The 25,666-nt window shown below is 41.6% G+C and overlaps 1 protein-coding gene across 1 annotated transcript in view; it reads right to left on the bottom strand.

Moving 5' to 3' along the window:
- BMPER (BMP binding endothelial regulator) overlaps nucleotides 1-25,666 on the bottom strand; it is a 147,039-nt gene that overhangs the window by 25,537 nt on the left and 95,836 nt on the right. The window contains exons 12-13 of the mRNA XM_065629282.1: nucleotides 25,093-25,422; nucleotides 18,970-19,306 (exon numbers count right to left, since the gene is read on the bottom strand). Of these exons, the coding sequence (XP_065485354.1) occupies nucleotides 18,970-19,306; nucleotides 25,093-25,422 (667 nt within the window). The remainder of the gene's footprint in view (nucleotides 1-18,969; nucleotides 19,307-25,092; nucleotides 25,423-25,666) is intronic.

Below are 25,666 nucleotides of genomic sequence, written 5' to 3'. Positions count from 1 at the left end.
GCCCAAGGTTGTGGCTGCACCATTTTAGATTAATCAGGCTTGAGGTATCCAGGTCAAGAATGGAATCATGAGGAGTGACATTCAAAATGGAGAGTTTGTCTTGACAACAGAAGAAACAAGTGCTGTCCCATATTATAATATGAAATAAAACAGCAGCAGTTTTCCAGCAACTTTGTGAAAAATCTATTAAACTGACTAGACTCCATCAGTCATGATGACAATCCCAGCATGTATTTTCTTTTTCCCATTTTCTTACACAATAAAGTGATCCAGAGATGTTTTTCCATTCATGAAACAAATAGGGAAATGTCAGGTTAAAGGCTGAAAAGAACAACTTGGCTAGCAGCAATGTTTCTTTACTGTTATAATTATTTACAATTATTGTTAATATTATTGTATTACCTAATGAAATAGCTCTATTGTTTTATGCGGCAGAAGTCTCAGGCCCTATGGTTCATTGCACGCAGTTGCACAGTACTCTTGGGTAAGCTTAAACCACCTTTCTCTATTAATCCTGCATAGACATGTGAACCTGTACGTACAATGTCCTGGGGTGGCCTCAACTAAATCATCTCATCTGCAGTGAGACAGATGAAAACTCTGCCATTAAGGTCTGGTACTGAGAGCATCCCCCTGGAGCCAGTAACAAATGGCAATACGCGGTCCTAGACCTCTGCATGTTCTGCACCACAAAGGGACACTCCCTGTAAAGACATCCATTTACAGAGTAACAGTCAAAATAAATTTGTCCACTTAGATATTCCATTTGCATTGCCGGTCACACTCAATGGTCTTATCTGCAGGAAACTTTGAACCACTTCATATTCTAGTTGGAGTGCAAATTCCTAGGACATGAAACAAACCCCCACTGTCCTCTGGAGCAGCTCTTTTCCCAGAAGCCTATGTAGGAAAACCTATGGCACTCTAAAAGACCGCATAGCAGAACTGAACCTTTTCATTCTAAATCCACTTTTATTGCTGCTTCCAGCCATCGTGGGAATCACACAGCATGCGAATCAGAAAATGCAGACGCAGCTAAGTGGCAAATACCTTCCACTTGTGAGTTGCAGATCAAGCACCCAGCGGCTGCCCTCAGCACCAGCCTCTCTCCCCAGCTCATATGGACTCTGAAATCTGGTGCTAACCTCAGTGTTCCAGTCATCAAACTGGAAAAGGTGCCAAATACAACCCCTACAGCCTGCCTGTGCAACTTGTCTTCCTTAAAACACACTCCCCAGCAACCCCCGCCATAATCTCAACAGCGAACATTGACATTAGCAAAGCTGTTGGGTTCATTTGAGACCTAAACCCAGCAAAGCAAGCCCCTCCACAAGCACATTTCTGCTCCCTGCCCACTAATTGGGCAATGAAGACAAAGTGAAAACCCCAGTGCTGAGCCAATGGATAAGCCGCCAGGAAATTTCAAACTGCTCCAAGCATGACGGCCAATGGAAACCATGACGTAAAGTTCAGATGAAGGTCACTGCTTCAAGATCTCTTTCTAAAGAGCAATTTTGTTATGATTTTTCTTTTGCAAGCATGCGTCAATAGAGCTAGAGTACCACAGAGTGACAGAGGAGAAGGGTGGATGTACAAAAGAGATCCAAAATAAATGTTAAAGTGCTTTTTGCCTGCGTGGTTCAGGCGCATGTTTTCAGCCTTTGGTACAACGTGTGCATCTACAAAAGTCTGCATTGATGGCCATGGAAGTGGTTTAAATGGCTGCCCATGTTTCGCACAGCTGATAACACACCTACACCATAAGGTCAGTGGAGTTGGACAGACTCTACAGTAGCACCTGACTAGCATTTAGAGGATTCTCTCTGAATTTGGAGGCTTTATCTTGCATACTCACATTTTAAGACTTTGACCGAGGTATCCCTGAGCTGGTTCATATGTGACAACAGGGCAGAGCTAAGACCAAGCCTCACACCTCCCATTCACCCAGCTCCAAAACACCAGTTACCTCCTGAAGGTGTGAAAAAACTTTTACGCTTACTAGAGAACTTTGGAGATTCAAAATGAAAGCCCTTGGCAACCTGAAGAAAAGGGATTACTTCTTTGCAATGCAACTCTGGTCTTCTGTGTCTAACTGGGTACAGCTGAGTGTATCATCACAGCGCTTGCAGGTTTTCTATTTAGTGTCATAATAACACCGAGAAATATTACATTAAAGTAGGTACCATTCTTCTTCGTAGGGACTGGATCACCTTTGTATTTAACAAAGAAAAAAACCCAACCAAACAAAAAAACCCCACCTAACAAAAAGCTCTGAGTTTTCTGCCAAAAGCTGTGTGCTCTTCTTTGACTAAGGTCCTCTAGGAGTCCTGCACAAGCTAAGAAAACAGATTTAAGATATTTTGTCTCGTGCAATTTGGATATAGACATAGGGTTTTTTCAGAACTAAAATAGAAACATGACACCAGTTCAGCCCCAGGTGTTTGCTCTCTTCTCATGTTGTGTTTCATGGCAGCTTTCTGTATTTGAAGGCTAACTCACATGGAAACCCATCTCTTATAACAACCCACAATCATTATGTTACTCTTTGGATCAAGCCCACATAAGAAACGTGTGGAATTCTGACAACAGAAAGTAGGTTCAGAGATGATCAAAACAATCAGCATGGCTACACTGCTGAGAGAGCTGTCAGTCTAGACGAAGGTCACTTCTAATCCCACTGGCTGTAAATGCATAATTTGCAAACTGGCTGCTAAAGACTTCTTGCTGGGCTGTCAAAATATTTGCTTATAATCTGTTGTGTAGTCCCCCGTAGGGTCCACTTCTCGCGAGGTGATCGTTTGAAGCTTCTCTAAAATACAGAGCAAAAACATGCCACTGAGTGTTTTCAGAAAAATCAACTCACAATGGAAACCCAGCAGGACAGAACAACAGATCTTCTCTCCCTCATGCCCAACACATGTGAAACTCCAATATGGAGTCCTCTGATAAAGAATTAAATTACTTGTGGGTAGGAAACGACAAAGGGTAATTAAAATGGTATTAAACTTTCTCATGGCTTTTCTCTGGTGTTTTCTGCAACACAAATGCCAGAAGATTAATTTGTTTACCGTCCACAGATGCAACAATAACCACAATTGCTTCCTACGGAACATTCAGAACAGCAACATTCCAGGTCCCTTTCTGCCAGAACAGCATTTTTCCATGGCATCTACTGGGGACTGTCACTGTTGAGAATGCCACCAGGCGCCCTGCCTGAGCTCAGAGAGCCAGGAGGAGAAAACTCATGCTATCTGCTAGAAAGAGACCAAGACAGACATCATGCAACCATGGGCTACAGTGCATTCTATGCCACTAAGGGCAAAACTCCTGACTTTAAAATATTATCATTGAAAGAATCAGGTTAACAAATTAGCCATGGTGATGTTGCCACACACTGAACCACACAACTGCGTCCTTACACGCATCCATAAAAACTCTCACAAGGATTTTTACTGAAGCCCATCAGTGACTACTCACCCTAGCAGCTGCCTGTAGCTGCAGGTAAATTCCTTATCACATCACAGCCTGGCCCACTGCATGTTAAGTACATTCAAATGAGAAGAAAAGTGATTCGTTAGGCCTGTTTCCATTTTTGGGACACGACTTCGACCTCAGTCATTTGTCTGGGCTGTTGCCATTACCCTTCCCTTTTCTGAGTGACCATCAAAGGTCTCAGAATAGCAGGAGGAAGATCTCCTCCTGAGCATTGCAGGAGCTTGGGATGTGTCAGATAAATGCATCAAAGAGGAGATTATTCTTGAACGCTAAAAACCCACTGGAAATATATATGAGAGCCTCAAGGCAGTCTGACACTAGCATCCCTCAGCTGGGGCTGTTAGACAAACAGCTCATATTTTACTCAGAGTGAAAAAATCGCACACACTATGGTTCTCTGACACTCTTTAATCTTAACACAGCTGTGAGCTTATTTCAGCAGAGAAACCTTCTGGGTGAATGTGACCTTTGGATAAATCCTTGCATGTTCTCTGTGGTGGTATTTATTGTTACAGTCAGGCTAATGATTCACTTTGTGAACAGCCCTGGGAGGGATCTTTTTTCCAGCAGCCTCACAGACCTGTAAACATGTCCCTTCATCACTGTCACACCTGTACTGCGAAAGGGGAAAACAAAGGGTCAACCAAAAAAACCCCGTATTATTTCACACTTTCGTTTGGATTACTGCACAGAAAGAGAGCATTCATGTTTACGAGACATACACAGGAACACTAAAAGTTTTTCATGTTGAGGCAACTGGCTTCTGGTAAACTCTGTGAGAAGCTATTACTGTTTCCTGGAAACACCAGCTACCAGGACATAATGCATTTTCCTGAGCCAAAAGGACAAGTAAGGCGTCACTGCACTTGCAGAACATTCCCATTCAAAGCAGGCAGTGGATGCTACAAGAGAGGAGGACAAAATGAATACAAGCCTTGAAAACTAAACCACGCATCTCTTTGATGGCTTTCAGGAATACCATTAGTCTTAAGATAAAGCTGGTTTTCTTGCAGTTGACACTCAATATTACAAAAATTGTTTCTGCTCCTATTGCACATAAGCATAGTTACCCTCTCTTGGTCATTTCACACTCAGCTCAAAAAACAATCCTTTTGCTGAGCCACTAAGAACCCTGAATTTGTTCTGACCACATAATTTGACAGGCTCCAAGCTACCAAAGAAGGGATGTGTCAAAAGCTCCTGGATAAACTACTTCTCTGAGCCTAACTGTTGAATGGGTTATTGGGCTATTTCATGAAATACAAATCTGTCTAGAGCCCTGAGAGCTGAACTAGCCCCATTCTTGCCACTGACAAAAGTTGAATCAAAGAGTTGATTCATGTCAAACTGGAAGGCCTTCTCACATCTGAATGGAAAGCAGACTTCAGAATTTTATTAGTACCTTAAGCTTGAAAATGAAGGATGCTGCCAGCCTCAAGCCAGCATCTGCAGGAGATTAATTTCATAGCAACTGTTAAAAAAATTGCACTCTTCAGATCTTTAAGCAATGTGTGTAATTCAGGCAACGGTCAGAACCAGGCAAAATACATATGCTGTATATGTAGGAGTAACAGTCATGTAAAATGTTGGTTTATGAGATCAGGCTCTGATCTCTGACTTCCCTGGCTCAAACTCTCTTCTTTCAGGCACCTGATGTTTTCAAACGATAAAACTTCTAACACAAAAGCAAGAGTAGTGTTGACCTGGAATGAGTTCAGCTGCATTTTCTTGCTTCCCAGGAAAGAGTGGCCTATGTCACAAAAGTCACCAGATAGTTTGCAGTAATTCTGATACAGTCAGGGACTGCACAGATACATGGATGACACCAGCCATGGGCTTCAGCAAGCTGTGCTGTCACAGCCCGGGGTGGAAACATAGCCGTAGGACGCTGCAAGAAGCTCCTGTTGCTACTGTTCACATTGTACCCACTCAACACACGCTTCCTCCCTCAGGCTACCAAGCCAGCATTTTCATGCACTCTGCATAAACAAAACAATTGTATGTTGAAGGGGCATATCCACAATTAAAAGGCTCTCTAAAGCAACACTGTAACACTAATTTCTGTGAAGTGTTGTAACAAACATTATAACAAGCTTTGGAGTCATTCTGAAAGTGGAAGAAACATGTTCCCGTCCTTGGAAAATGTTACTATTGGATGTCTATACCATGCAACCTTCTGTTTTCAGTCAACATTCAGACTTGGTAGGCCTTAGCGGAAAAATCAAGCTTAGTTTCCCCTCAGTCAATATTGGTTCTCAAGTCAATAAATCTTAATATTGACCACAACATAGAAACCAAACCAGTAACTGTTTTATATCTTTTTCTGGGTTTTAATTACAAACACTGACGAAATTTGTCAACTCCTGACTTCCTAGTCATATGGAAAAGCTTTCAAACATTCTGCATAGACCACTGCTGATCAGGCCCGTCCTGGTTATGGAACTGAAAGATACTCCACCAACAATTCTCCAAGCATGTACACAGGATCTTTAACCTTGGCATAACTTTGAAATCATTGCCTGCATCTGCTGCAGGGACAGTGAAGATAATAAATAGCACCTTTTTATGTTGCAAGAGTTATTATTTCCAGTGCCACGGTTAAATTTCTTCTGCCCATATAAAACTAACTGCCATAGATAGGGAATGTTGAAAAAAATCCCTGTAATATTCCATAACTAAAAATGTTCCTGGCCAAGTACTTCATCACTTGGAAAGAAATATGAACAGCACTGAGAAACAAAGAGAAATGAAAGACACAGGTGAAGGAAACTCTGGGGGCTATGAGACAGCACAGTTTGCGTGCAGCTGATAAAGAGAACCACTCAGTGTGAATTCCTCGCCTCAAAAACCAGATGGGAATCCTGGCCAGGGATATCGCCTGACTACTCCATAACACAGGCTATGGCTATGGAATAGATTATGTCAAGTCAGGCAGCAGCCTAGATGTCTTGGGAGAAAGCCTGGGCTCAGAGGAGAATAACCCACCAGAGAAGGCTGTTACCTCATTGCCTTTCTGCCACAGTGTTTCGTGTGATCTTGCCTGACCATGCAGCGTACGCATTTCACAGGTGCCTGCTAACTGCATTCTTCATCTGTGGGGGAGGGATGGACACCAGTTTGAAATGACTGCCTAGAGATCAAACTAACCAGAGACACAAACTATCTGGAGATCAGTACAGTTGGGTTAAAGGAGATCTGGAAGATGAGCCAAATATCCCTTACTGATGGGCTGAAATGTCTGTATACTGTATTTCAATTTTGTGCTTGTGGGTATTTTTGAAATCAGATATTCGCTGCTAGTGGTTGCAGTGTAGATCTGGGCCTTCTGTAAACTCAGGAATCGTGATGCAAATAGTGGGAACTACATACTGCAGACGCTGACAAAACACAGCCTAATTAGTGAATAAAATCTGAGGGCATGTTAACAACTTTAATGACAGATAAAATAGCCACTTGTTTGTAGCATCTGTGCAGTTCTTCTCTTATTAAAGAACAGCGTTCAACCCTTTCAAGTGTTACCTTGGTGATCCTTTTCTATATCATCAGGAAATCATCTTTGCCTTTGGAAACAAGGCCAAGAAGTTTATTCCTCATGCCATGCAGTCTATAAGCCTTTATTGAAAAAGTTTTCTCTACCCACAGCAAATCTTGAAATAATTGAAAGTTTATGTCACCTTTTGAGGACATCTAGAACATCTAAGATCTATGTCATCACCTTGCCATGATGAAAAATATTCCTCCAGAGAATATCGAATTTTTTTCATTAACAATGGACTAAGAAATCAGTACATCAGAGGAGAACCATGTAGACAGAGAGATGAGCAGAATGACAAAAATGGGCTTTCAAACCTCAGCCAAATCCTTGATATCCAAAAACAAATTATGGAGTTTTCTTGCATGTTGACTCCTTCTGCTCCAAAAGCAAGTATTTTATAGTCCATGCCTCAGTCCTTGTTTTAGGGTTCTTACTTGCCAAAGACACATTGCTGCATAGAGAATTACGAGGGCCTTACACAAGTAGAGAAGATTTAATGCCTTCTTAAAAAGACTAGCAATGCTTTCTTCTGAAAGTTTGAGAAGAATTTGTGCTTTGACAAGAATAAGACAATACATTTGTTGTGCATGTGAAACCTCTTAAATCCCAACAGAAGCGCTTGAGCTTGAGGCCAGGAACTGGGCACTTTCACATTTTAATCTCAAATCTGCTCTTGGCTTCCTGCACAGCAAAGAACTCTTTCTTCATTTCAACAACTTTAAACAGGGGTGCAGTGAGAATTAAATGTTTACACTGCAATTTGAAAATGTAAAGTGCTAAGAAGGAGCACTTAGGAAATGAACTTTGCAAACCTTTTCCTTGCTGCCATGGTATCCACCATCCTCAACAGCCTCTTACTTCATGTACTCACAGACTACATAACCTTAAGCACTCACTCTCTGTAAACTACATACCTCACTTGAGAGCTGATGTACAAAAATCAGCTGTCTGAATACCTTAACACTTACGACAGCTTCCTCTGGACTGATCATAAGAGAAATAACTTGTTATTAATTTTCACATTCTGGATTTATTTTAACTTTTATGTTTCAGGAATATGATATAAACAGAATGTTATTTGTAGGAGTACACAGGAATGCAAGAAAACATATGGCTTCAACTCCCTTTAGTGTTCCCAGCACATTCCCCACTAATTTTAATTTCAACTGGCTTTAGTGGGGGAGTCAGGGAGAGACTTAAATGCTCTCATCCTCTGCATATCATGATGAAGAGGTGAAATCACAGCACCTGCTCTCACATATGCAGAGCTCTCCCTTTGGATGAAAATATAACCCTACTGCTCTCTTTGGGTAAGGAAGATACTGTTTACTGTGTATTTGGGGTCCAGTGGCATTTCAGTTCTACCCCTGCTCCAGGACAGCACTTGCAATCTCCAGTCTTGAGATCTCACCATGTTAGCATAAGTCTATGCCTGGTCTGACAAGCTCGCCAGAGACAGTGTTAATTATGAGACCAGAGCCACACATGAGAGTTTCTTAAGTGGCATCTCAACAGTTTAAAGGGTGGGTGAACCTGACACACACACCCATGCATCCAGCCTGTGCTGCTTACCTTGCCCAAGATTAGGGCTTGTGATGGTAAATATTTGAGATGGATAAACACATATTCCATATAAGCAACAAGTACCTCCACCCATTCTTGCCTTGCTTCCCTTGGGAGTCTGCTCTTTGCTCTGATGTTCCAATGCCATAGGGTACAATAATCCTCAGGTGCCAGGATTTGCCGGTGGGGTCACGAGCTTTTGCCATCATGCCCCAAGCCCTCATCAGCGCTGGCCCTGCCACATACAGATGTGTAGGACCCCTGTGCTTGCACTTAAACGAGGGCTGTGCCTGCCTCTCATGGCACTGCCGGTGCTTGGTGCTCGATCTGCTCTTGCTCTCAGTTCTCTGCTGCCCAGTGAGCAAAAATTTTGCAGGTTGAATGGCAGCAGTAGAGGCCTCCTGAAATGGCTTGTGCTGTGCTTGTTTGCGAGGCTGCGTAAATCACCACTAATGCGAGGTGCTGACGCCTTCATGTGCTGTGAAGACTGAAGGAAAAATGAGGCTTGAGTAATTAACACAAGCTAATTGCTTTACACACCAGCACTATGCACACTTGAGGGAGCAAACGTGGAGTGTAGGACCTTCACCTGCCTGTCAATACAGCGAGCCCTTACAGGGACGGGCAGGAGAAGAGCAGATTTGCCTTTACCCTGGATTGCTACTTTATACCACAGACAGCTACTAAAAAGCTGACATAATGTGAAGGTCCCCAGAGATCTCAAAGACTGAGAACACCCCAGACTTTTTGGTTGCCCTGTGAGATTTAGGAAACAACAGCAAAACTGAAGGAAAAACCTTCAGCTATTAAAAACACCCACAATAAAGCTGTCAGTTAAATCTAACCCATATAAAGTCTCCAGAAAGTATTCCTTTTATGCAGCAAGTTGGGTCTCTGAACAACAGCAAAAGCAAGCTTGATAAGCTGCTCAGAGCTGTCAAAACCTTCCTAAGGCAAACTTTCTACAGAAAAGTTTTTTGTGCCGGCCACAACTCACGTCCTGCTTTGTCTGGTTATCCTGCCAGAAGCATAAATGAACTCAGAAGAATAACAGGAGGATTAGGTTAAGCTTATTTTTAAAATGTTTCCCACAAGTTCGTCTCATTTGCCTGCTTATAAACACCCTCGTTCATCTTTGCTGTGTGTCTAATTAGGCAGGATATACTGCAGGTGGCTTAAAATAGGAGCTGAAATATAGTAGCTTTGCAGTTATGCATGTTAAAGGAAAGGTAATTAAAATTTCATGCTATGAGATGTAAACTGATCATCTCAGGGGCCTGGAAGGGATTTCTCCACCATATATGACATGGCACAGTTGGCCAGCTACAGTATGGGTGGGTTTCCTCTTCCTTGCAAGACTTGTTAGCCTCTGCCCAAGGCAGAATATGAGATTCGATGGGTTGGCTTCTTGAATTATTTATTCACAGAAATAGACATATTACCATCATCTAAGCATCTCTGGATTTTATTTAAAATCAATACTGCAATAAAGCTTAAAACATAAAAAGCTAAAATTAAATTAAAACAAACTAGCAAAGAAAGCCCTGCTGTGAACAAGTCTTAGAGGTTAATTAAATTAGATCGAACAGAGGTCTAGGATTTTGTAGCAGCTGTAGTTAAAATTCTGCGGTACCTGACAGAGACATAGGGTGGTTTCCTCTGATGATGCTGACAACTTTCTGAATAGCATCTCTCAAAAAAAAAACAAAAGGGGAGGACGTGTTTATTTTTGCAGCTAAAAAGAATACTTCAGTGTAGCAAGTATTTTTGCTTTGGGAATGGATCAAGTTGCACCAAATGGCAGGTGGAGTCTTTTAAAACATTTCCACAAGGGAGGATATCACTCTGCTTTTCTACCAGTTCCCCACACCTGCTCTCTTCTTCTTTTTAAAAATTATGCATTGTATTATATAACTGAAACATCAAGAGTGTTTTTCCAGAATGTGAAAGGGCCCTTTCCAAAAATATTTATTAGTGTATGCAACAGGGATGTGCTTGTATTTTGCCATGATAGTCCTACAGAAGACTCACGCTTACCATGAATTAGTGGCATTTTAAGATTGCGGCTTCAATAAGGATATTTCGGATGGGGAACTCTATATTAAAGAACTTATGCCTAGGGCACATTTAAAAGACTATCAGATAAGCTTTGAAAACTGTGAGGGACAGCAGAGCTAGCATTGCAGGCTTTTTCTACAAATTTCTTACAGCCAAGAAGAAAGAACCATGAGTGAGCTCAAGTCAGTGAAATACAGAAATGATCTCTCAGTTGCCTGTGGCCAGACAAATTAGGTCTTCTGCCTTGGAAAGCCACCCCTTAGATTTCCCCTAGGAGAAAAAGTGGCAAGTATACAGGACCTGGGAGTCCCAATCTGAATGCATTTCACTTTGATTACTCCAGTAAAGAATGGACCTGCTCTCTCTGAACCAGGTGAAGCTTTCTTGAATTGTCTGTGGTACAGCAAATGGTGGGAAGGCCAACCAAAGATTACTAACTGATGCAAGAGATTAGTATAATAAACCCTGCATGGAACAGGAACACTCACAACAATGAAAACCTGTCATCCAAATTTAGTAAAACACCCATTTACTTCAGTGAACAAGGACCTTATCCCATGACTCCAAGGCACTGTAGAAAAATGAGCAAAACGATTCCATCAAACATCTGTTAAAGGTAATCCAGGAAAAACAAGTTCTGAGAATGCAGTCCATATGGACAAATGAGAAGGGCATTTACGGTATCATGCTTTTCTGTTAGATGTCTCCCCCTCTCCTCCCTTACCCATAGTTCCTACCACCCTCCAGGATCATTTTTGTCTCAGTCAAACTGATCTCACATTTTCATATAGAGTCTCACATCTGTCAGACACTGGGCAATGAGGAAGACAGTATTTGGTTATGAAACACCTGACTTGAATTTCATTGAGACAGGTAATATACCAGAAAGAAATTAAGTTTTACTAGGCAGAAGTGGGTTTTTCTATTAAGTATCTATGTACCTAAACGTGTGATAAACACAAATTGAGTTATTTCCTGGAAAAGAGAGAAAAGAAGCCTGATATTGCACTTGCAATCAGTAGGAAACATCATCTTGTTCAGTGTAAAAGGACAGCATCAGGTAGGGTTGTGATCATGTAATTAGGTAAGCAAAACAAACACATTCCAGACATGCCACTCTTTGAAGGAAAGGAAACTTCCCTGGGTTTTAATCAGAGTAGTATGAGGCTTCATCTGATTTTCCTACAAAAAAATCTTTCCTTGTTAAAAAAATAAAAAATCATTGTCTTTCCATATAGGGAAGCACGAAGTGAGTCACCGGGGAAGCATGTGCTTCTCGGATGGAAGCAAGCCACAGACGGTCCCAGGTGAATGGTGTCTGTCCAACACCATGGTCTTGTCAGATTTTGGAGCCCTCTCCATTCTCATCCCCCCCCATTCCTAATACCTCAACAGGAAAGGAGACATCTGTGAATCCTCTGGCACTGCTTCAATGTTTTACAGCTGTAATAACCACTGATACAAAGAGAAGAATGTTTTCTAGCCCCAAATTCCTGAGGTACTTTTCTAAACAGACACAAGTGGATGGGGCTTGGTTACATGAAAAATACCCCACCAGGGGCAGGGATGTGGGGGAAAAATGAAGAGGAATCATGATCTGCAGATAATTTAACTCAGCTTGGCTTCAGATTTATCTTTCCTGACCATTCAACCAAGTTGTCGAAATCCAAACTTCTATTCCTTAAATCTAAACGGTATTTTTCTGGCAGCTTGCATTCACTCTTGGCGACAGAAGATGAAAAATACTTCAAGCAGGAGGCTTAAAACAATGGATATCTATAGACTTATATGCGGTATTTTTGCGGTACTCCTTACCATCTGCATATAGGTAGCAAAGTTTCGTTACTGTCTGCTAGAAATCCCAAAGTGCATCAGACACCACAAAGTCCATTTTCTCCCATTTGTTATCACCGTCTGTCACCAGCAGCATAAGTCACAGTGCCTCTTACTTGTATGTCAGTAAGCTCATCACAAGCCTCACACAAGACGCACAGGCTGGCATTTAGAAGTGGTTTGCGGAATAACGTCCACTCACATAGTGGGCATAAAGTAAAGGCAGCAGGCAGCCCAGCCAGATATGTGTGGAGAACATGTTCCCAAGCACCAGTACTCTTGTAAGGGTTGGGAACACCAGCTCTCCCAGCGCATACACATTTAGGCTTAGTCCTTTGCGCATTTCTCCAATGCAGATCTGCAAGGGTCACCGTGTATAAGAAGAACGTTAGAAAGAAGAATATTTCTGTACAGAAAGCCTGAATTATTAAGCACTTAACCATGCAAACAACTGAAGTTCCCGTGATAGTTTCAAATGGATGAAAGACTCAAAGGTGCTGAACAGAGCAGACTGGAAAGCAGAGCATCCAGCTCAGAGAAAACTTAAGTCCTGGTGCAGATTTGCTTTAAAAAATACAATTATTATTTCAAATATTTTTAAATTCCTTTCTAACTAGAAGCCCCCTGGCTCATACAGCTGCACAGTGACAATTTGCCCAAGAAGCTGAATAAATTGTTTCATCCTGAGCTCCTCTGCTGTGGTTACACTCCCGCTAGTTTCCAGCCTCAGGGCCAGCTTCAGGCAGGAGGTCTGACAGGCATGGGACCATCCCTACCTTAGCAGGAGGGCAAGCGGGAACAACAGACCCTGCGCTGTGCCAGGTCTGCAAGGGGACCAGCCGCGGTTTCATGCATCATTTTTTTTCTTGGAACCAACACCGCCAGCCTGTCTTGAAGTGGGGGCACAGGCTGGCTCTGCCCTGGGGTGGGTGGAAAGACAGATGTGGAGACTGGTGCAGGGACAGGAGTGACCCTGGTGAGCAGTCAGAGCTACAGCCGCCCTTCGCTTATGCCAGAGATGAGCCCTGGGGCAGCCCAGCCTCAGCTGGAGCAGTGCAAGCGCCTGCTCTGCCCACATGCACAGCCTGGACCAGGAAACCTCAGGGGAGAGAATTTTGCAATATGCCCCCTTGGCAGCACACAGAGGGCTCCAGAGATCTCAATTCCACCCACTCCTTTAACACTTGAAACTGGCTTTTCAGAAGTCATTCTTCAGCCTACATTTCTTTTGCGCCACCCTGCTGTGTGAACATACGGGCATAACCACATGAATTTTACAGCTGTAGGACATCATTGTTAACAGGGGAAAAAAAACCTTCAAACCTTCTTCTTCAAAGCCACAAACCCTTGGTCCCCATCTTTTAAATAGAGCTTGTAATTAACTTAGCAATGCTATGGCTCACATGCTCTCTGCAGCCATTCACGGCATATCTGTCAAACTTAATAATAGGGAGCTGATGGTCTAAACAACATTGCAATTGATGCTCTGACTCTAAACAATAATATTTTCTCTAGTTAAGTGGAAAATTTTATAAAAACTGCAAGACTGCAGCAGTTAACTGCATAAACTTAATTGGTTAACTGAAAGAGAAACTCATTAACTGATTAACCTGAGCTAAGGTGGAGCAATGTCAGCACAGTCACAAGGAATATTTAAGACTAGAATTGCAATAAAGTATATTTGCAATTCCTGAATGTATTTGATTAACAGATTCAAATAAATGACGCTATTACTATGTTAATTAATGCTTGCCATAAAATACTGAATATAATTAATTCAACTGCTTGAGAGAAAAACCTACCTCTTAGGACAATTACAAAAGAGAGAAACAGTAACTCATTATTTGGTATGCTGCTGTCTGTTAAAAACAGAATAATAATAACGATAGCAACAACAACAACAACAGAAATATTATAATAATAGGAAAGGTAATAACAATAAAAAGGCTTGTCACAAGAGTTAGAAGCACAAATTTTCCAGTCTCAAATGGGGGAACCTACTGCATGGCAAAGGCAAGACATTGAATATTTTTCCAAACTTATGGCAGTAGTGAGAGTCTTGAGCAATGTCTAACTAGTCATGTATGAAATCAAATGTTAAGCAGGTGTATTAGAAATGGGTGATATACTGATATCACATTGATGTCACATTCCGAATCTGTTGGTGATACCAGACTATTTTTAAAAACCTACTAGAAAGCCACGTATGCTAACGAGGGAAGGTGTTACAGAATCACAGAACGGTTGGGGTTGGAAGGAACCTCTGGAGATCACCTAGTCCAACCCACCCACTAAAGCAGGTTCATCTGGAGCAGATCGCACAGGAATGTGTCCAGGAGGGTTTTGAATGTCTCCAGAAAAGGAGACTCCACAAACTTTCTGCGCAGCCTGTTCCAGTGCTCTGGCACCCTCAAAGTAGTTTCTCCTCATGTTTAGATGGAACCTCCTGTGCTTCAGTCTGTGCCCGTTGCCCCTCATCCTATCGTTGGGCACCACTGAAAGGAGTCTGGTCCCATCCTCTTGACACCCACCCTTGAGATATTTATAAGCATAGTTAAGGTCCCCCCTCAGCCTTCTCTTCTCCAGGCTGAACAGACACAGCTCTCTCAGTCTCTCATCATAAGAAAGATGCTCCAGACCCCTAATCATCTTTGTAGCTCTCCGCTGGACTCTCTCCAGTAACTCCTTGTCCTTTTTAAACTGGGGAGCCCAGAACTGGACATAGTACTCCAGACAGATTATTAGTCTTGTGCCTTCCTTTACAGTGTCTCCTGCAGGCCAACTTGTCCCCGTATCACACAGCATTGCTGAGCCTCTCTCACTGTGTTCCCCACACCCCTGTTTGGGGCTGCCAGCTCCTGTGCCTCCCAAGGAGGGTCCCGAGAGGTGTCAGCTGTGGCGGAGCAAAGCAGGGATGGGGGCACACAGGGGACCTGCCCCCCACACCACATTGCTCCCTGGCCTCACTGGGGCTGGAGTCATCTCCAGGCTCCTGCTCCAGCACAGCTTGAAGACACACAATGAGATCAGCCATGGGATGGAGCTTGGTGAGCACAGAAAGTCCTCTTCTTCCTCGGGTCCCCTAAGCTCCCCAAATTTTCATCTGAGAGCTTAAATAGTACCATAATATTTCTTGATAATGTGATAGAGCTTTTTTCTAGTAACAGCAGCATGAGAAATTCAGATGGTATCACTTATCTTTAGTGCTACTTATACCCAAGAGCAGCTTTAGGAGCCTGAGTGCAAGCTCTATTGTATACATGGTATCCCCTCTAAAAACCTTCTACTGAGTAACCTTGGTAACTGTTTCTTTTTGGCAAAGACTAATCCAGGATGCTTAGCCATATTAAAATATCAAAATAGACAAGTGGCAATGGCGATGACTGTCACTGCTAACCTGTTCTTCACCCAGACTCTACCAAAATCTCCCGGAAATTGAAAATTGTTTCCCTGCTTAATGAAGTTGCCTCCATGAAATTCAACTCCAAGGGTTATTTTTAGAGTATTACTCATGAATACTGAACAACTAGCAATGCATTAAAGACAAACAGAAAATACCAACCCAAAACTAAACAAAACAAACCACAATTAAAAGCTCATAAAACATGTCTAGTTACAAAACAAAGAATTAAAAGAGTGGTATAAAATTAGAAGCTAAAGTTGCTAGTTTGCAGTCTGGACTATTTCAAACTCCTTTCTTGTACACTTATATTGTGCTTTCTTCTACCATGCGCTTTGCAGAGAAACTCAAGTCACCAAAGTCACAATATAAAAAAAAAAAAAAAAAAGTGTTAAGGGCAAGCCGCATGACCGTTTTTCCTAAGGTGTCTCAGATCTATCAAGGTCAAGCTCAGGATTTAGTGGTTCTTCACCTCACAACCACGCAGCTGTATCTCTACTCTTTAAAACATCAATCATATTCACCTAACAATCATGACAATCTTGCTGTATATGTTTTTCGGGTGGCTAACGAAAGCAGAAACTAAAGCTGCAAAAAGAATGACACTTAAAATGAATTTGAGACTTCTTCACAGGAATCTCCCCAGTAAAACAATGTCATATGAATGTTTGTAATGCATTATTGGCTGCCTTTTTGGGTATTTGGAGAAAACACGCCCTAATTTGCAATGTTCCTGCTGAGTTTATTTCTATTTCTGAGAATTCTTATTAACAGCAGGTCACTACAAGCGCAGCATAATGAAAATGAGGCAATGTTGATAAGATAGGGAAGAATGACTCAGAAATGTTAACTCATGAGAATGCAGTATTTCAAACGGAAAAATTCCGTAATACATAATATTGGAGGTTGAAAATTGAGAAGCTACTCAATTCAAAGAGGAGATGAACAGAAAAATGAAAGAACCTGACCCTACCATTCTGTCTCTTCTCTTACTGCTAAGGAGCTTGTTCATAGTCAGAAAAGCAGAACTGGGAAAATTTTTGTTAAACCTAGCCTGAAATTAGAAAATATTGACTAAATATGCTTTTCTAAAAGACCTCAGTAAAAAGCTGTAAATGTTAATTTAAATTTATTTTCATTGTAATTTAAATTTTTTGCAAGAGTACATCACCAGCAATGGCTTCTTTGAAAAAAAAACATGAAAAATGCAAATCTCTTAAGTACTTATATTTATATACACAAACATACACACACATGCATGGACATATTTATATATGCAAAGATTTATGTTAGAAAGGTTCCCAAAACTTTCTTGAATGTGTGTCCCGTAATGATTACCTCCTTGTGGGAATTTCCTACTATGAAAAATGGCCATGGTCATTTAATAAATTGTTTGCTACGACTTTGTCAGTTTCTAACAAGAAGTAGCATTCTACTAAATAGCATTATTTAATTTTAATTTATATTTATCCTTGATTCCTGTATTGGGAGCTGAGCATTCTAACAGCTGGCAACATTTAAATGGAAGGAAAGAAACAGCTACTTCTGACAGAATATGATGGTCATTTCAACATAAACCTTCCTTAGGGAAAAATAGACTTTTCTACAAAAGAACATAATAAAATTAAATATTTGTTTGATTTCATTGTCTTTCCAGGACAAATAGAAAGCATCATTTTAAAGGAACAGAAATGCTCTATGGTAATTCTTGTGTGCAAGCATGTAGAGAATTTTTTTTTCTGGCTGCTGTAGCCAAAATATAAATCATTTTCTGCTGTGGTGTCAGGAAGTGTATTGCACTAAATTAATCATGAGCTACTTTAAAAAAGGGACAAAAAATCCACTGCAAAATGAAACAAATCTCTCTGTGCCTGTTTTCCATTTGGATTGTCATCACTTACCTTTAGAGGACGATGGAACAGAGCTGGGAATGTTGCTGAAATGCATTCAACAGACCCTGTGTGCGTGTGTGCGTATCTCTAGTGCTCTCTGCTGTATCTCCAGCCATTAGAAAAGATAAAGTATTATAACCTGCACACAATATAATCTTCACTCTTTGCCAGGCTTCAAGTACAGGGATACACTATAGCAAACTAAATGCAGAAGGATATAGACTACAAGCCAAGTTGTGTATCTTCTTCTGGCATTTCCCAGTCCCAGACATATTCTGCTGGGCTAGATAAAAGTCTTTCTATCTCATTATAAAAGAAGAGGGAAAGCAATTCATAAGGGAAATGGAGTCATTTTAGAAAGCTTTTCTTAATAAGCCCAATAGTTCAGCAGATGTGTGCAAGTGGAGAAAGCTGGGAGCACAGAGATCAGGCAGCTCTATCCACCACCATACAACTCTAACTCAGCTTGCTTTTATCTTTTATTTCAGGCAATCAAAAGAAAAGCCAATTTTATTTACTGAGTAAGGGGCAAATAAACTCATGCCAATTAAAGAACAGAAGTGATGTCTCCGTGGTTTAGGCTGGAAGCATTTTAAAGATAAAAAAATCTTAAATAATTCACTGAGACAAGGCTTCCAGATCCTCATCTGCCTGCCTTTGCTCCCAGGGCACGATGGGCATGCACTGAACTTTTTGTTAACTCTCTCCTTTCAGACTCTCAATCCACAAGCTACATCATCCAAGAGGCACTAGTAATATTTAATATCCCTGCTTTAATAAAGCCATTTTTGAAATGTTTCTGCAAAGACACACTTCTCCAGACCACAAGCAATAGCAGTTAAAGCCAGCCTCAACTGTACAGCTGACGTTGAAATCAGAAAGTGAAGTGCTTACCAAAATGGTTTGAACTCCCTTCCTCTTCCCAGTCTCCAAAAGTACTTTTTCTCTAGGTGATCACAAGCCTGCCTGTCTTTCTCACTGTTGGCTGCTTGGGTCTTTATTAGCTCAGGACCATCTTCTTCTGATTCCTGACTCAGAAAAGCTCATCATATCATAACTCTAAGCCTGTATATTAATTCTTAGCAAAAGCAGCTCGAAGCATGTGCTCAAATGCTACTGAAACTAGGTCAACTGTGCGGTTTTTCTCCTTGCACAGTAACTTACAATGTCCCTCCGCAGCAAGCCACACTTACCGGTAAAATGTGGTATAATCCACTGTTGAATGGCAGCTCTGAAACTCCCACGCTTTGAGCTTCTGGCATTCCCGATGAGCTCGGAGTTTCACCCTGACCGTCCCATGACAGAGCTCGGGCACGTTTTTTTTCTGTGGGCGGCTGCAGAACTCATTGGACTCCACACGCCAGGATTCAGCAAAGTCGTCCACATCAAACTTAAAATTTCCATCACCCCCAATCAGGTCATCTCGCTTGTGCCCGTTGTAATTGCCACACAGACCACAGAGTTTGCCTTTCAGATGTGGCGCAGCCATGACTTCCACAAAACTGTCTCCATCCCATGAGATTTCCAAGCCTAATAAAGAGATGAGACAAAAACACATATGTAAAAGAAAAAAAAGGAGAGGAGAAAAAATTTAGGATAACAAAATGTGTCTTATGTTTGTGAAACAGTGTTCATGGGAACCTAAACAAAACCATGGGCTTCCTTCTGATAATCTTGTTAGATTTCTATACACCTCCCAGTAAGTACCTCTGGCAAGTATAGTGTTTCTTAAATCACAGTCAATTACAATACGCTCATGCCTGTCTCTGTTTATGTTTGTTCCTCCTTGCTAATGAATGGGGTTATCCTAAAAAATCTGGAGCCAAGGCAGAACTACTCTCATCATCAGAAGAGGGCTCCTGCAAAATTCTGCTACTTGAATTTTCTAGAGCAAACTTCTAGCTGATTTTGCAGGAGGGGCAGAATTTCAGCCATTGTCAATCATTGCACAGGTCATGGATATACAAAGGTGTCCATGCCTCATGAAACACCACCGGTGACCACCTTATGGAAAACATGCTTTTCTTGTCTGCAAAGCTGACACTGATCACTGTTTTGGGTGAATACAACTGTTCCAATACAAGTACCTTATTTTGTGTGGTTAATGAGTTAAAAAGATGACCATGAAGAGATGTCGGATGGGTAAAACTGTTATAAGCACGTATTCTGAACTAGATTCAAACTGTTCATTCAAGAGATGTTAATTACCAGATTTTTGAAGTCATCTTCATAAGTCAGCAACACTGAGGAATGATATTAAACATCCAGCCTTTGTCTAGTGGCTGGGATGTAACTGCTCTGCAACAATCTGTTTTACAGTAAGGTTTTGCATTTCTAGTACATCAAAATCACTTTCTGTGGGTGTAATCCATTTTATTTGTCTGGACCCATCTAAAAGCTAGATGTCTAGTTTATGTCAACTGTCTGGGCCCCCTCTTTGATGGCAGCTCTGGGTCACAACGCGGGTGTCTAATGCAAAGGGAATAAACTACCTTCTGAATGCCTTTCTGTTTCCAGTGATACTCTAGAGGGCCCAGAGATTAGGTGGAAACTAAACTTCCAGTTTTTACCTGAGTGGTTGTAAGTTAAATGAATTCCATCCTTTGAGGAGTAAATATGTGTATCATAAGGGAAAGCTGCTTAACTTTTACCCAAAAATAGCCTTTCTTTTAATTATAATATTTCCAATATCTGATGAATGCTACTACCTCACATCTCTGCAGTAACCCTGCATCTGAAGATCATCACAAATAATTTTTCTGACATTAATTTCTTCCCATAAAGTACCTGTTTGCAGCAGTTAACTAATCATAAACACAGGAACCTGCTTTTAAATGGGACAATCCAGACTTTACCCTCTTCTCCCTGCCTTGCCAAGAATACCAAACAGCATCACTCCACAGTGCAGGACCAGGGCTTCACTCCAGCTTTCTACATCTGCTGTGTGCGCTGGCTTAGCACCACCACCCTTTCCTCTTGTAAATCAGTGCTTGACACTATGTGATCGAAATCCTGCTCTATCCTGATGTAAGTAATTAACATACCAGTGACTCAGTTCAAAGCTGGAACCCTTCCTTTAGCAACATATCCCATTGTCTCCTGTGACAATCCCTATCTGCACCGCAGACAAACAGGGTGAGGCTCAAACAGCAACTATGGCTATAGAAGGGCTGCTTTGCCATTGATACATGCTGTCCTGGCGCTTGTGTGGTTTACATCATGTCACCAAGAGTTTGGGGAACGATGTACCTGCAAGGTTGTGCAGAAAATTCTGCATCACTGGTCACGACAGTCTATTGCATCATGTTTTCTTATCACTATAGGTTAGCGATGATAGCACAAATATGTCCTGAGCTGACTATGCCTGAAAGCAGCTTCAAATTATCTAACAAACCCAACATGGGCAGGGCCACTGTGTCCTCCTCCAAAGGCACTTCACATCCAGCCAACTGAAAAATTGTGAAAGACTACAATTATTAACGAGGCCAGCACAGTGGCAAGGAGGAAAGCTGCCTTTTAAGCTGCTTCATTCATTATCATTCCTGGATAAATTCGAATTCCAGCTGTCTTTGCTTCTGACAACGCTGAACAAAACAAAACATAGCTTGATTTGCAGACACCAGATTAATACTGCTGTGCTGGCATTTAGAAAAACCTTGCCATTAACTTATAAACTAAGATTTTTTTCAGACTTGGGAATCATATAAACTTTCTCAAAGCTTGAAGCATCAAGATCTAAATTCTCAGACAGTTCTCTTCAGAAAATAGCTCCAGATTTTAAGGCGATGTTCAACTTCTTCCTCAAACAAGCTCCCTCAGAAGCTGCTGACTTTAAGCAGAGTCACAGAAGACTGGCTAATGACTGTGTCTTAATTTTCTTTTTACAGCTTTTTGCAAGCCAGGACTCACTGACTTTCAGAGAAATCACTCACTTCATTACAAAAGGTTAACTATAAAATTATCCTGAATATTTGTGTGTCCTTTGTCAGACTCAAGTTAATCTACTTGGTACTTGTTGCTCTGTGAACTCTAGGTATGAGGACAAGAATAATAAAAAATTATGACTTTTCATCTCAGCATATAAAAATGCACATTTTTAAATCTAGAGATTCCTGCTTTGATTCTTGGATTTAATTGAAGAGACTCACAGTTTAACTACTATGAAAGGATGTACTTTCATCTAGCTGGGTATTGTGTAATTACACTATATTCTGCTGTAATTGCTCAGATGGAAGGGTAATTTGTAGTTTTGATGAACAGACTAAAGGTTTCTGTCCATAACAAACCTTATTCCCTTTTGGGGTAATGAGGAAGGGTATTTACTCCTGCAGGCATAATTTTGTTGGGGCCTGATTGCACTGTGAAGTGTGTGCCTTTTTTTTTGTTCACAAGCAGAAAATCCGTTTGTTTTCTGTAAACCAACAAGAGCTGTGACAGGCAGGTTTATTCTATGGAGCGATGTTTGAAATGATCTCCTTGGCAGACAGAAATTGTTTGTTTGGAAGATTTTCTTGGTGCCTCTGCCCCGCTTTTGCTCCCCCCCAAAATGGATGAGTTTCCCATTTACTTGGACAAGGATCGAAATTCAAGAGATATGAAGCCAAAGGATGCAACATCTGTCCCATCTGGGGATGTGCAGAAAAGCAGTATTCTCTGAGTTACTTTTTAGGGTTTTCCAGTTTTCACCTTTCTTTGAAGGATGCTTAACCAACTTATTACTTGATTTCTTGACTTGGCACACTATGTGCTCTATTGCATTTTAGAAAAATCCTTCTGGATTTATGCACATCACATACGGAGTTCCCCATGCTGGGAACTCCTGTCAATTGTTCTGCATGATTTTTATGGCAAAGGCATCCTCGAGAAGTGGCAGACCACTCTTCCCTAAAGATTTGGTGCCAACATGTTAGAGAAAAACCTCAGCAAGGCAGCTTCATGCACAGAAACAACAACAACAAGAAATGCAATACAGATAAGTAACACCAGCCCTGTCACCCTCTGCTCTCTCATCTTTTTAACACACGAATTTTAGACAAGGATTCAGCACCATCCCAGCCACACCCACTATGAAGCACCTGCAAGTGCAGGGTTCCAGAATTGCTGCTGCATGGCATCCAGAGCTACAGCTGGTGAGGAATTTAGCAACAAAACAGGTTTTTCACTGGAAAATGCCAATTCATCAGAAAAATGCTTCAGGGAGACATATCGGATTCAATGAACTTCCAGCGCAGCACAGGCAAGGCTCCAAGCTGGTTTCCTGCCAGCTTGCCTGGTGGGCTGCCTGGAAGCCTGGGCTCTCAGGGTATGCAACTCCAGGACAGCTCTGCCATGCCGATTGCCCTGTAGCCAGGGACCACAAGGCTTCCTGAAGCTTTGGGCTCCCCTGCTTTATTCCAGGGCTCAGCTCCCAGCTCTGCAAAAATAAAACTAAAAGCCGTGGGAATGCTGGCTGATCTGTAAGCACCAGACCCTGTATTTCCTGGCCCAGTTTTACTTTGGATTTTGCTTCTAATGCAGAGATTTTGCTTATTTTTCACTACTGCCTCCTTCCCCATCTTTTTTCATCCTATACTGGGAAAAAATATATTTTTTAAAAATCCGTATTTCATTCTGAAACAGAGAAAATTCTCCATTTTTTCCCCCCCAGCACTCAGAATTTCCTGTGGAACAAACCAGTTCTACTCAGCACATTCCTGCTTTCTACAGCCCCTCTGCTGCTCGTCCTCTCCCAGCAAAATGGAGCCGTGCTGTTCGGCCTCTTTCCATTCCTTCTGTGCTGAGGAAAGGAGGACTTGGCCCATCATGCTGCACTCAGTGAGAGGAACCTGATCCTGCTCCATTAAGGGGAGGAATTATCTAGGCTATAATTTGCAGTGATTACACCCTGTTTGGTATGTTGTCATATGCCATGTTTGCACTCCCTCTGCCAACACATGGACAAGGATGTGTGTATTCGTTTACTAGGGTTGCACCAGAGACAAATGGAATAGCAGCAGGATTAGCTGTCATTCGTCTTCAATTGAAAACCTTTCCTTAGCCTGTGGTTGGCTAATGAAATCCACATCACCAGAATTCATAGTGTTCAGCTGGCTGCAAAGAGAAACCCTCAAGATGCTTTTAATTAAAAGTTGTGAATAATGGTCAACTTGTGTGCATTTTACAGACAGCCACAAAAATTTGCATTGCCACTTTGAGGAATGAGCCCAGAGCTGGGATCCACATTATGCAGACTTACATTTCCAGAGGTTATACGAACAGGTGTCTAAATTCTCAGCTCAACAGTGGGTGCTAGTGTCCCCCTTGAAAAAATATGATGCTAGATAATGAGTATGACTATGCGTCGTGCATGTGACCATATCACTCCATAAGAAAGATTGGTTTCACTGCTTTCACATGGCATTTAATTGAATTAACAGTAAATAGTATTCTCACTGAAACAGTGCTTCACTGTGTAAGTGAAATCTCTCAGGACTACAGTAGTACCTAACACATGCTAATGAGAAAATTTTAAACTTCCCCTCAGTATTTATCTATGCAAGGATACTATAGTTTCAGAACAGTTTATCAAAACAAATGTAAGTCCTCTGGTTTGGTATTTTGACAATTAATGTATTTTCCAAGAGTTTTCTATCTCCCCTCTCTGTTTCTACAAATAATTTACTAGATTCTCTGATATTTATGATTTCCTTTTGCTTCTGGTGCTGTGGACTTTCTGTTCCTAGCAGACAAACTCTTACTCGAGCACAAAGCAAACCCAACAAGATGGCATTGAAGAGCAAATTAGGCTTTGGTTTTCAAGCCAGGACCTCCATTTTGCTGGGTAGCCCCAGTGAAATGTTTCCATAATTTGGCATCTTGAACTCATTCCAGTCATTAGTAACTATGATTTTATATAATTGCTGACTTACATTGTCATGTCTATTGTTGCAACTGGGAAAAAAACTGAATGTTTTCTTTAAGAACTGATCTCCTCTCTGTTCTTATCTATAAGTACCAAACAATGACTCTGCATAAGCCACTTCTAAGTTACTGGAAGTGAAAACCATGGCGCATTCATCTATGCAGGCAGTTAATTGTCAGCTGCAGAATGAAACATAGCTTAGCAAATGTTCTGCAAAGACCTCAAACTCACAGCTGGGATCTCTGTCTGCTTGTGGGCTGCAGCGGTTTTGAAATCACTTTGGGTTCCTCAGATCTCTAAAGAACTATAACTACATTTATTATTGCTATCATGCTTTTTTACTGACTGCTGTTCATGTTGCACTCAAGAAGTTCTTCAGGGAGAAAAGACACACAGACACACACACTTGCCCTACCTGCTTTGGTTGTCACTTTCAGCAAATAACCATCCAAATCGATTTGAAATTGCGGTGTCTCGCAAGGAAGTGAGATGCGTGTCCCATTCCACTTCACTGTGAGGTGTTGCTGGAGGCTGATAGTGCTCCTGCCCAACACAAGGTCCACTGACTTTGTCCAGGAGAAAGAACGGGTCCGACGGGCATCGTTTTTTACCAGCACCTGGAAGGGCGAGGCAGAGGAGGAGCAGTCTTTCGTCAAAACGTACTGACATGTTCCCTGAAAGTTAAATGTCCGTCCATCAAAAGTGTTGTAGTGAGGGTCTCCAAATACAGTGCAAACTCCAGGCTCTGCAGGTGAGTGAGAAACAAAAGTGCCATATCAGGATCAATCAAAGTTTGAAAAAAAAAAACAAACAGTTGATAAGAATGCTGCTCTCACACCTAATTTGTCTGCCCTACAGGGCAGATTTGGCTGATGCCCACTAGGAACATATGTTTTTGAGAAACAGAAGCTTCATGGATTTAGAAGTCTTTCCCAAAGCTGGTAGGAACTAAAGGCCAATTGATCCTTGGGGCAGGATAGGAAGACTAA

This window comes from Caloenas nicobarica, chromosome 2 (genome assembly GCF_036013445.1).
Source record: "Caloenas nicobarica isolate bCalNic1 chromosome 2, bCalNic1.hap1, whole genome shotgun sequence".
NCBI classification, from domain to species: Eukaryota; Metazoa; Chordata; class Aves; order Columbiformes; family Columbidae; genus Caloenas; species Caloenas nicobarica.
The sequence above is the reverse complement of the archived record's forward strand: the minus strand, read 5'-3'. Positions and strand labels throughout refer to the sequence as shown.